This window comes from Uranotaenia lowii, chromosome 2 (genome assembly GCF_029784155.1).
Source record: "Uranotaenia lowii strain MFRU-FL chromosome 2, ASM2978415v1, whole genome shotgun sequence".
NCBI lineage: Eukaryota > Metazoa > Arthropoda > Insecta > Diptera > Culicidae > Uranotaenia > Uranotaenia lowii.
The window spans coordinates 2,045,957-2,058,406 of NC_073692.1; the positions used below are offsets into that span (position 1 = coordinate 2,045,957).

A 12,450-nucleotide genomic window follows, 5' to 3' on the forward strand; every position below is an offset into this window, starting at 1 on the left:
TTACCTTACCATTTCAAAGATTTAAGAATGTATTTTCAAAAGTTTCTACTTTAAACGATAATCGGTATATGTAAAGAACTTGAATTAAATAATCAAATAGTATAGGAAATTCTATTTTATTTTTATTATCCGTGCATTCATTAAGCAAAAATATCGTAGTAAAAAATTGGTCATGAAAACCCCCCCCATGAGTCGGTTCTTCCTACGGCCCTGTAGCATAGCATACATCTTGCATTGGCTTATACAGTTTGACTGAAGTTGCGAGAAGTATTTCAGCACGTATCCGGGCCGGACAAATCCGGACTATTTTATCAACAAACCTGGCAAATTCAAAATTGTCGATCAAAAATCCTGGCATCCCCGGGCCAAATAAAACACCTCAGAACCGATTTCTCCCTATTCGTTCGAGGCTTTCAACAATTAATTTATGTATTTGTTATCGAGGAACCAAATTACTTCTAAACTTTCACACAGCGCTCCCAGACAATCGTCACAATGAGCTCTTACCGTAACAACCCCAGACATCGTCACGAGAATAACATTTAAATTCAATGTGTAAACACTCCGTTTCTGCAGCTACCAGTTTGCAATTCTTGTTATGAAATAACACCCATTTCCCTCTAAATTTTCAGAGCTTCCACTAGGCACTTCTGCCCTTCCTTCCAGCTTTCACCTTGAGCCATTTCTAGTTTATTCCCGACTGTTTAACGTACTAAAATTAGTAATTTTGTAAAATTTTCGCGGACCGAAACCAAAACGCGAACGATTAGCAAAAGTCATTGCCTACTCCTCTCAGATAGGGACCAGTTTGTTTCTCGCTCAAAATTACCCAAGCAAATTGTGGCGGCTGTAGCATCCCTTTTAGGGATGGTTTTCAGCGTGCTGGATAGTGGAAGGCTGCATTTCGCGAAAAATTGTAAATTGAAAAAAAATCGGTAAGCTAAGGAAAACAAGTGCGACATAATATTATTTATCACAAAAAAATGTAGTTCATAATCCAAAACAAAAGAAGTATCATTTTCATTAACAATATTTTTTATGTTACTGCTCATATAAAAAAGCAAGCTTTCCAAGAGCTTTGCCAAAAACAAATGAACAACTTCACAGCGTGGGCTACAATAAAACCATAGGAATGGTGTCGGGCATATCCTGTTGCATCATTAATAACACAAAAAAGTTTAGATGTGTTCTGTTGAAAAAACTAAATGCTTTTTGTTTAGTTTATTGACACAACTTCATCATGGGATCACATCTGCCAACTTACGGACAAACTGTTCCTATTATCATGATAAAAATTTATGATTTTTTAACAAAATTTATTTTTCTTGTTAACGATAACAAATGAAAAAAACCAAAAAGGGTTTGAACAATAATATTCATTTATCTATTTATAAATAATAACTACCAATTTCCTAAAAAGGATAGTAAAAGCCATCCCCAACGGAACGATGGAATGTCACGTTTATCAAACGATGTTGACATTTACAAAATTCAGTAGGGCATTAGACAATCGATATTGCCTCCGTGTGGAGGCAAATCAGTAACGAACATCCCCGAGTAATAAATTTCCTTTCGAATGTTTCTGTCATTCCAGAGGTTCATCATCTCGGCGGCCGATTGGAACAATAGCAGCAGACAAATTCGCCACCAACCCTAAACGACACCGCAAATAATCGGCATCCAGCTTCCAGGGAGGGAACAAACAACACGTTTACCATACACACACTCACGCACGCACAGGCTACTGCCAAGCTGGCAAAACTTCATTCACACGGCCAACTAGACGAATTTATTGAGTGGGCCATTTTTCGCAAACGTGCATACGAGTGAACGAATAATGGTGAGAGGATGGCAATAGTGCTAGTGATACCGGTAGTAAGCAACATTACAAATTCGACAGACAATGCAAACGGAACGAGTACGCCGCTGGACGATGGAGGAGGAGGAGGGGGAGGGACAGGAGGAGACGGAACGGATGGAGGATGTCCTCGGCAGGAGGAGACCTGGTATCCCAGCATGCTCGGCATCGACCTAGCAGTCCCACAGTGGGAGGCAATTGCTACGGCCCTAATCCTAACGCTTATCATCATCATTACCATAGTTGGCAACATCCTCGTGATACTGAGTGTTTTCACCTACAAACCATTGAGGATAGTTCAGAACTTCTTCATCGTATCCCTTGCTGTGGCTGATCTGACTGTGGCTATCCTAGTGCTACCATTCAATGTAGCCTATTCGATACTGGGCCGTTGGGAGTTTGGCATCCATGTATGCAAAATGTGGCTCACATCAGATGTGCTCTGCTGTACAGCTTCGATTCTAAATCTATGTGCAATAGCATTAGATAGGTACTGGGCCATTACCGATCCAATTAATTATGCTCAGAAGCGCACCCTAGAGCGAGTGCTAGCACTGATTGCTGGTGTATGGGTACTATCGCTGTTGATCAGTTCGCCCCCGTTGATCGGCTGGAACGATTGGCCGGAAGAATTCTCGAGCGAGTTTCCATGTCAATTAACAAGCAATCAAGGCTATGTCATCTACTCATCGCTTGGGTCATTTTTCATCCCACTAGTCATTATGACAATTGTCTACATCGAAATCTACATTGCTACACGTCGAAGGCTCCGTGAAAGGGCTCAGGCGTCGAAAATTAACACACTAGCTAGTAGGAGTATCGGAGTTACAGGTGAAAAAGAACCGGCCCCGGTCCAACCGATTCCGGACCGGGAATCAATTAGTAGCGAAACTAACCACAACGAACATCCCAACAGTACCAGTAGTAGTAGCACCGAGCACCGTTCGCAGCGGAAACGAAAAAAGAATGCCAAGGAGAAAAAGGAAGCAAAAGAAGCTGCCAAACGAGCTAAGCAGGCGGCGGAAAACCAACTCCGCCTTGCACTCCGCGATGAAGATTCCGTTACGGAATGTCCGGAAAACTCGTTCAACAGCGCCAAAGCAAACTGTGATATTAATTCGGCCAACGTAGTAGGTCCCAACGGGACAGCTGCCATTGGCTCGGCGGAGGACGACAACGACAAGGCGCTCCATCCGACCAACGGAGCTGGAACTGACGATAAGAAGCAACAAAAAACAGGCGGCTCATCCGCTAGCTCAGCGTCCAAAGGTCGCATGAAACAATCCTTCCGCAAAACCGGTGGCATTAATCAGTTTATCGAGGAAAAACAGAAGATTTCCCTATCGAAGGAACGAAGGGCGGCTCGCACTCTCGGCATCATCATGGGAGTATTTGTGGTTTGCTGGCTGCCCTTCTTCCTCATGTACGTCATCCTGCCGTTCTGTCCAACTTGCTGTCCAACGAACAAGTTGATTAATTTTATCACATGGCTCGGATACATTAACTCGGCTCTCAATCCTATTATTTACACTATATTCAATTTGGACTATAGACGAGCATTCAAGCGATTACTCGGAATCAAACAGTAGGTAGGACGGCCACACAGTAGGCACCGAATTTCAAAACATCCCCCAAAAAGGCAATCTCAGTAGGCAGGCTGGCAGTTGGTATGGGAGACAATCAATAAATCAAACCATGACCGATGTGCTGCATTAGTGCGGCCTTTACCTGGAACTTTCGAGGAACCACCCAAATGGTTGTTAAGCTCTTTTGTCTATTATCAAACAGGCCAGAATGAAGATTATGATGTTATTAATGGTTGGTCATAACGGTTGGTTTAGGTTGGTGTTTTCTCACCATTTCAATCTGAATTGTAACCACACGAACGCAGAATAGATTGTTATAATGAGTTAAAATTTTCAAACTTCAAATTGCAAAATTGTTCAAAATAGATATCATGGACAAAGTCAGGATTTTAAATTTTATTCAAACAAATGCTAAATATGCTTGTCAAAAAAAAATCCAGATCCATCTAGTCCATCTCTTCTCCTCTCCGCAAACGGAATAGTAAATCCTTCGGCAGTAAAATACGCTTCCGGATCACAGTTGGCTGTTTTTTTTTTCTAGGATCCGAAACATGCAAAGTAGGCAGTGTGTGGCTCAACAACGACGATAAAGAAAAATAAAAACAAAACAGCTATAGAGCCATGTGCCTGCCTAATGTCAGCCAACAGCAGCTTAGGTTACATTAGCAGTGTGGTGCTGCCAGCTGCCATTGACGCGTGTCATGGCCAACTGTGACCCGTTTCGCAAAAAGGTGTCCTCTGTCGACACTATGAATGCCAATGAGATCCGTAAAACTTTCCTACCGAAGAGATTTTTTCGAGGCCCAGCTTTACTTTCTAGCCGAGGGGAAAATTATGTTCAGTACAATAATGGATGTTTTCCAGGAATGGGAGACAGCTTAATTGTTTACGGAAATAAGACTTTGAAGAAGGCATCGTTTTGTTTTCCACCATTGAGAAAAAAACAAATTGCTGGATTTTCTATTTACAAACAAGGCAGGCTAGAAGAGTTCGTACAATAGTTTTACCAAAGCCCCCATAATGTTATGTACTCTGCTCTTCATCCTTCGGTGTTTTTAATATGACCTCCTGACAACCACCAGCAGAAGTTTGGCTTGGTCCGAAGTTCGTTGTAGCCAGACGAACAAGCAAGCAAGCAACGTTTCATTTCCGGATCAGAAGCACTTCCTGACAGTCAACAAGCTACGATATCCGCTGCTTAGGGTACAACAATAAAACAAAGGAAAACCACATCACATCGTTACAACCAGTCAACTTTACCGTTTTTTATGATCCCCTGAGCTTGTAGGTACTGTTGCCAATGATGAATGAGAAAGTGTAATTTGTCTGTTCCGCGTATTGTAATTTGTTGGGATCTTCTTGGTTTTTGATAAAAAAAACAATGCAATTAGCATGTAGGTACTTCATAAATTCACAATAATTTTAAAATATTTTAAAGTTTCTGTGTTTATCTAACGCGAGAGTTTGGACCAGACCCTATTTTTTAGCCGATTTGTAAACGACCATTATTGGGAAATTTCCATAAAGTTCATTGATTTGCAATGATTCTCTAGAAATAGTCTCTTTGAAATTCAAAAGCATCATATTGAAGAGAAAAATTTATGGTGAACCGACGATAAACCCTACTCTAGACGAACATTTTCTTCATCGTCCACAAAGAGTTCGAATAACGACATCAAATATTCATACCTCTGAGATAGACTTTGGGGGATTGGCATTTATAACAATCATTACTTACTTACTTACTTAATGATCCCGCGCCGATCCTCCGGTGCATAGGGCCGTGGTAAAAGACCTCCACTGTTGACGATCCGGAGCCAGCGTCTTCACCTGGTCCCAGTCAAGATTCTCGTCGACAGTTCGGATTTCAGCGGCTAGGCTTCGCCGCCACGAATTTCTGGGTCTGCCTCTTCTTCGATGACCTTCTGGATTCCAATCTAGCGCCTCTCAAACAATCATTCGAAGTTCTTTTTCCGGTTTGCAGCCGGGATTATGGTTTCTTCTTAATTTATCTTCAAAACGAAAAGAGAAAAGCCTGAGTTGAGAGCCATGTGAAAGAAAGTAATTGTAAACTGAACTATCATTGCTTTCCAAAAATTTCTTACGAGCCCAAAAGAAATTGTTGGAAAACTTTGAAAACGGTGAATTATGGAAATCGACTTAACTTCGACAGCCAAGAAAAGTCCACCAAAACAGATGTAAATTAAACGGATATAAATAAACAAAATCAGATGCTCGTCTATCTTTCGTCATGTGAGATTTAATCTTTCTACCGAAATAATCAAACGCATCACAGACTCACATCAAAACTATGAAGAAGAACAAAAACTCTTTAACCCTAAAATTTCTAGACAAACTGTTATAGAATTAATTAAAAAAGAAATCAGCTGTATCAAATCCTAGAGCCAATCATCGCTAAGAACTCATGTTGCTTTCAGGCACGTTTTTGGTTCCATTCACAAATTGTACCTGTTCGCTAGTGAATGTCGTTTGACTTGTAGATGGACAAAGTCATTTAAAGAAAATTATATATGAAAAATAACCAGAAAAAAATCTCTCTCCTCTCAAAAACGAGCCCGAGTCCAGGTCGACCTCCGGGTTGACTGTTAGACTTTTGCTCAACCAACAAGGGAAAAAGGTGCTGAAAGAATACTTTCAATAAACTCGATGATAAAATATTTAAAAAAAAAAACTATTCGAAGAAGTACATTGCATAAAGCTCAGCAACAAAAGGGCCAATGGAATAGCAGTTGAAATGTAGACAAAAAAACTAGTTACACTATTTGAGGATTATAAATCGCTTGAAGATGTGTATAGAAAAAAATATCACTGTTAAACATTCATGAGAAATGAAATCGTAGCATTTAAAAGTACAGTTTGTTTTAAGCTACATTCGAAGGACAAAACTGTGAGATGACCTCCGTGTAAAACAAAACAAAATCAACATGTTTTGGTTAGATTTTTTTTAACCCATGCATGACGATGCGGAAAGTTAGTTTAAAGTTACAAAAATCGCCAACAAGAAGATGTAAAATTTACTATTGGAAAAGGAAAACGGAAAACGTTTGTAAGTGTAAATATAGTACTACGAACCTATGTGTAAATTTGAATTTCAAATCGAAAGCGCGTAAATCAAAATTAAAAAAATGGCACAAGATAATTGCAATAAAAAAAGTTTTGTTATGAAAAGGTAAGTATTTTTACTTTGGGTTTACTGATCTGAAAGAACTTTTCACCACCAATATCTTATCACCTGAGCAACATAACGAATTTCAATTTGGGAATCATCATAAGGTACTTATTTATCATCGACTCATTTACTAAATAGATATTCAAGCTTCAACTCAATTTTTGTCCATAGATGTCAACAGTTATCATTATGTGGGAAGTAGGCGATGGTTTGTTGGTATCGCACGTGTTTTTTTTTCGCTCCGCCGCGGTGAGAATTGAATTTTAGAAGTTTAAATAGTTTGTTATTGTGAAATTGTTATTTTTATTGAATAAGTGGATAAAGTATAAGGGTATATACGGACGATAGTATTGGCGAAAAATTGGCCTCAGCCATAACCTCAAACTTTGATTTGCTGGCGGCCTCACCAGTGATGCTAGGTGCGTTACTAAAATCAGTATTTGTTTGATTTCAACTAATTATAATATTTCTGAATTGATTAAATTTTTTAAATGTCAACAGCTAAACGTTTCAATTCATTATGAGGCGTCCCAAAATGGATGAAGATAAGCCATATTTTTCTAATGAATTTTCAAGGTGAATTTAAAACATCTGAAATATGTTTTCATATACTGCTTGATAGATTCAAAATTTGTTTCTATCTTCTAAACGAATGCCAAATCATTAACTGTTACAAAAACAGTAATTTAATGAAAGCCCCGTCTGTGTTCACTTTGAAAATAATCTCCTCCATGCTCTGATTATTATAAACAAATCAACATAATTCGCTACATCGTTCAAGTGTGCGATACAGGCAGTTGTTATTCCGATCAGATAAATGTTGCAATCAATTTCTACGCATTTAATTGCATTTCATTTTTTTCTAGAAATCTACGGGAATATTACAAATTCTCAGTACTTATGAAAAGGGTTTTCAATAACAATGCAATTAAAAAATTTAATCATTTTCCAAATATCAATGCACTTGGCAACCCTGAACGCCCAATAAAATCAAAAAACGAACACCGTGTATCGTTTTTCCACAGGGCGAATTTGTCGATATGAGTACCGGAAAAACGCGTTTATCGTGCGCCCTTCTCAGAAATCGATTCTGTTCTCCCATGGTTTGAGGTTATGGCTGAGGCCTCCTGCTAAGGTGGTGTTCGTGTAAAACTGTCAATATATCCTAATAGTGGATTCGCTAAGTAGGCGTTGCTTGAATAAGAAGTAGCAGATTTTTCGCTCCTGCCAAATTTGATACCGAAAAAGTGTAAAATTGGTAAAATAGTGGATAGTGAAAAAGTTCAAATCAAGCAACAGCTGGTTCAATCTCATGCACAACGTCCAAACCATGCAAAATATCAATATTTCCGGAATTATGTCGGCTGTTCTATGAGGCACCTCTGGATGTACCGAAGCAAACCATTGCCGAATCGCTAGAAAAACATTATAGCTGAATATTGTCTCCATTATTTTAGTAGGTATAGTAGTTTTTCGATTTTATCACGCTCAAAAAAATTCCAACGTGAAAATGATGAAACCGTGATTTATTTTATTTATTTATTCAATCTGTGAAGATGCTCTAAAAACTAAGTACAATGAAAAATATTTAAACTATCTTATTCTAGATTTAAAAACAGTCGAAATCACTAGATAATTTTGGTGAGGTATACAGGAAAATCAAATCGAGCTAATTTAGCTACTAAACCTTTATGCCAAACACTGTCAAAAGCTTTCTCAATATCTAGAAAAGCAACACCAGTTGAGTAACCTTCAGATTTGCTAGCGTTAGTCATATTAGTTACACTCAAAAGTTGATATGTGGTAGAATGTCCATGACGAAAACCAAATTGTTCATCAAATTGTGAATCATCATTCTATTCAAAATAAGTCTCTCAAATAGTTTACTTAAAGAAGGAAGCAAACTAATTGGTCGATAACTTGATGCACTTTTTCCAGGTTTCGAAATTGGAGTTACTTTGGCATTTTTCCTTTTAAAGAAAAAAAAGCCAAGTGAAAACATTTATTGAAGATTTTAACTAAAAAATATAAAATGCTTTCAGGCAACTTTTTAATGAGAATATAGAAAATCCCATCTTCCCCGAAGCTTTCATAAATTCATTTTTTTAGAAAATTTAAGTTCATTAATATTTGTCTCGCAAGAACTTTCAAATACATTTTGCTTAGAAAGAATTTCATCAAATTCGATTTCGGCCTCAACACATTAAGGATAGCGATTGTGTTTTTTTTTGACCGCGAAGAAATCTAAACCAAGAAACACCGAAATTCAGCATTCTATATATCAGAATTCACTGGTCCAAAAGTTTTTTTTATTTCAAGTTAAATCCAAAAAGTTACAAATTAAGTACAGTGAGGGGCAAAATAAAGTGTCCAACATATTTTTTTATGATTTATTTTATTTTTCTGGTTAAAATTCACCGAAAACGCATCGTAATCATTTTTAAACGATTGTTTAATATGTTCTTTTTAATTTTTTTTTCAATGTTGCGCTGGTAAAAAAAGAAAGTTTTTCTGATAGAAAAAAAACAATTAATATTCCAAAAAAAAAATGGCCAAAATAAAGTGTCCAACTCAAAAATCAATATAATTTCGATAAGTTTCCATCGCGAGGTCCCTCGAATTTGTTTATTTTGTGTAGTTTGACGTTTCATAAACAACTGGCTTGGCTCTGGAGTATTCGAACAGGTGTCTACATTCGAATAAGTTGTAAAATATGGAGAACGCATAAATTTCTGGTTCCATTCCGTTGTCCATCCGAAAACTGGTTGTTCGTGATGTGAATAACGGTCAAACGCACCGGGAAGTGGCCGAGCACTACGAAATCAAGATAGCGGTATCAAAAATCATGAAGAAGATGAAAACGTTCGGATCGGAGATGGATCGCCCAGGAAGAGGACTGAAGCCCAAGACATATGCCGGAACGGACGAGAAAATCATTCTTGATTGAAGTGAAGAAAAAAGCAATAATAACGATCCGGCAGATACATGAAGAGCTCCAATTTTCGGTATTGCGTCGTACTGTCCGTCGCCGCATCCATGCAAAAGAGTACCATAGAAAGATCGCAGTGACAAGGCCTTTCATCAGCCAGGTGAACAAGGCTAAGCGGCTCAAGTTCGTCAAGGAACACGCCGATAAACGGCTCGAGTACTGGAAAACATTGTTGTAAGCCGACGAATCCAAATTCGAGCTATTCAACCGGAAGAAGCGGGATCATATGTGGCGAATGTCGGGTGAGGAGCTCCAAGATCGCCATATCCAAGGAACAGTCAAGCACGGAGGAGGTAACGTGATGGTGTGGGGGTGCTTTTTTTGGGGTGGGGTGGGCAATTTGGTAAAAATTGACGGAATTATGACAGCTGAGTCATATTCCAATATCCTGCGGGAAACCTCGAGTTATCCATCATCAAGACGGGCCTCGAAGAGCGCTTCGTTTTACCGCAGAATAACGATCCGAAGCAAACGGCCAATCTGATGAAGTCATTTTCCCGTTCCTGCCGCATAAAAGCCCTTGAATGGCCCCCACAAAGTCCTGATCTGAATCCATCGAAAATCTGTGGGCCATCCTCGATGCTCTGATTGATAAGACTGGTGTGACAAATTAAAAATACTTATTTCGATGCCATGGAGGAACTCGACCCACAACACTTGCACAACCTTGTTGAAAGTATACCGAAGCACTTTTAGGAGGTGTTGAAGGCCGAAGGAGGCCATACCCATTATTAAATCGTTCTTGTTTGCGTTCAGTTTGAATCAATTTGAAGCTGTACCGATCTGGACACTTTATTTTGCCCCTGTTTTTTTTTTGGAATATTAACTGTTTTTTTTTCTATCAGAAAAACTTTTTTTTGTAACAGCGCAACATTAACAAAAATTGAAAAGAACATAATAAACAATATTTTAAAAATGATTACGATGCGTTCTCGTTGAAGTTTAACCATAAAAATAAAAGAAATCGAAAAAAAATAATTTGGACACTTTATTTTGCCTCTCACTTTATCTTTAAGCCACCGAAAGTGTTGTATTCAATTCTGTAGAGTTTCATGATTAGTCTTATATTATTTGAGTTATGATGTCTCTAAGAGGAGCTCATTCGCAGAAATGAAAGAACGATCATTCTCATACTTGGTCCACAATTTGTTAACAAATAGCATTCTCCATTATCTAGTGGCAATCTACAGTTGCGTTCAAAAAAGAATGAAATCGCGTGAAGCTGCGCACCCACTTCCAACTTTGACAAGCTGCCATTTCTCTCTCGTTTTATATTTTTTTCATGAAAATTTCACACAATTTAGTTCAACTATCCAACTAATACTCCACAAAATTTGAAGTCTTTACAACAACGAGAATCAAAGATACAGCTTTTCCCGTAAAAAAGGGAAATTTGGAATTGCTTCACTAAATTTGCTGTATCTTTGACAATTTTCATCGAAAAATCTTGAAATTTGGTCCAAAGATGTAAAAATGTTTGATCTAATATCAGGCCAAGTTTCGTCAAAATCGATGAACGTGATCAAAAATGGTGCCGGATTGAAAATGAGGCTCTTTATCGGCCAGCAGACGATTTCATTCTTTTTTGGACGGATGTTTGTATGGAAAACATCTGTATCCATGTATTCTAGGATTTTTCTTTCACAAAACAAAAATTTATCACAAAGAATGTTCTGAATAGCTCAAAACTTTATTTGTACTTTGTTTCGAAAGAGAAAATGTTTCAACAGGGTTAAAAAAAAGATGAACAGAGTTTCAGAAATGACCTGCTTATTATACCGAAAAACCAATATGATCCACAATTAACGCGAATATTCTATTTGCTCTTGTGTTTCATTATCAGCTCTGTTGCAACAATTTCTATTTCTAAACAAAGCAGGAATGAAGTTTCTATCAATTTACAACATTTTTTGTGATAAATTTTGGTTTTGTGAAAGAAAAATCCAAGAATACATGGATTACGATGTTTTCCATACGAACATCCGTCCAAAAAAGAATGAAATCGTCTGCTGGCCGATAATAAGCCTCATTTTCAATCCGGCACCATTTTTGCTCTCGTTCATCGATTTTAACGAAACTTGGCCTGATATTAGATCAAACATTTTTATATCTTTGGACCAAATTTCAAGATTTTTCGATGAAAATTGTCAAAGATACAGCAAATTTAGTGAAGCAATTCCAAATTTCCCTTTTTTACGGGAAAAGCTGTATCTTTGATTCTCGTTGTTGTAAAGACTTCAAATTTTGTGGAGTGTTAGTTGGATAGTTGAACTAAATTGTGTGAAATTTTCATGAAAAAATATAAAACGAGAGAGAAATGGCAGCTTGTCAAAGTTGGAAGTGGGTGCGCAGCTTCACGCGATTTCATTCTTTTTTGAACGCAACTGTAGTTCTCCGCGAGTTATGCTCTAACTGCTGTCATTGTGTGCGTTTATCCATTCCAAAGTCCATAGTTCTTTAAAAAACACAAGGTAGGCTATTCCGCTCTCTTTAAACGTATTGGTAAAAGGCCCGGAAAAAAGTTAAAGAAAAAACTGGCACATGTAAAGGGTGATACGGTCAAAATTTGGTCAGTATCAACTTGACGTATTTCTTTCAATTTAGCATTTGAAAAACCTGAACACCCCTCATTTTCAAGGTGTGTGTGTGTGTGTGTGTGTGTGTGTGTGTGTGTGTGTGTGTGTGTGTGTGTGTGTGTGTGTGTGTGTGTGTGTGTGTGTGTGTGTGTGTGTGTGTGAGTGTATGTGTGTGTGTGTGTGTGTATGTGTGTGTGTGTGTGTGTGTGTGTGTGTGTGTGTGTGTGTGTGTGTGTGTGTGTGTGTGTGTG

The 12,450-nt window shown here is 38.1% G+C and overlaps 1 protein-coding gene across 1 annotated transcript in view; it reads left to right on the top strand.

The window, feature by feature from the left end:
* The window catches only part of LOC129745316 (tyramine receptor 1-like), a 95,145-nt gene extending 88,605 nt beyond the window's left edge, over positions 1-6,540 (top strand). Inside the window, exon 3 of the mRNA XM_055738306.1 lies at positions 1,595-6,540. Coding sequence (XP_055594281.1) covers positions 1,849-3,447 — 1,599 coding nt within the window. The 5' untranslated portion in view covers positions 1,595-1,848 and the 3' untranslated portion in view covers positions 3,448-6,540. The remainder of the gene's footprint in view (positions 1-1,594) is intronic.
* Positions 6,541-12,450: the final 5,910 nt, after the last annotated feature.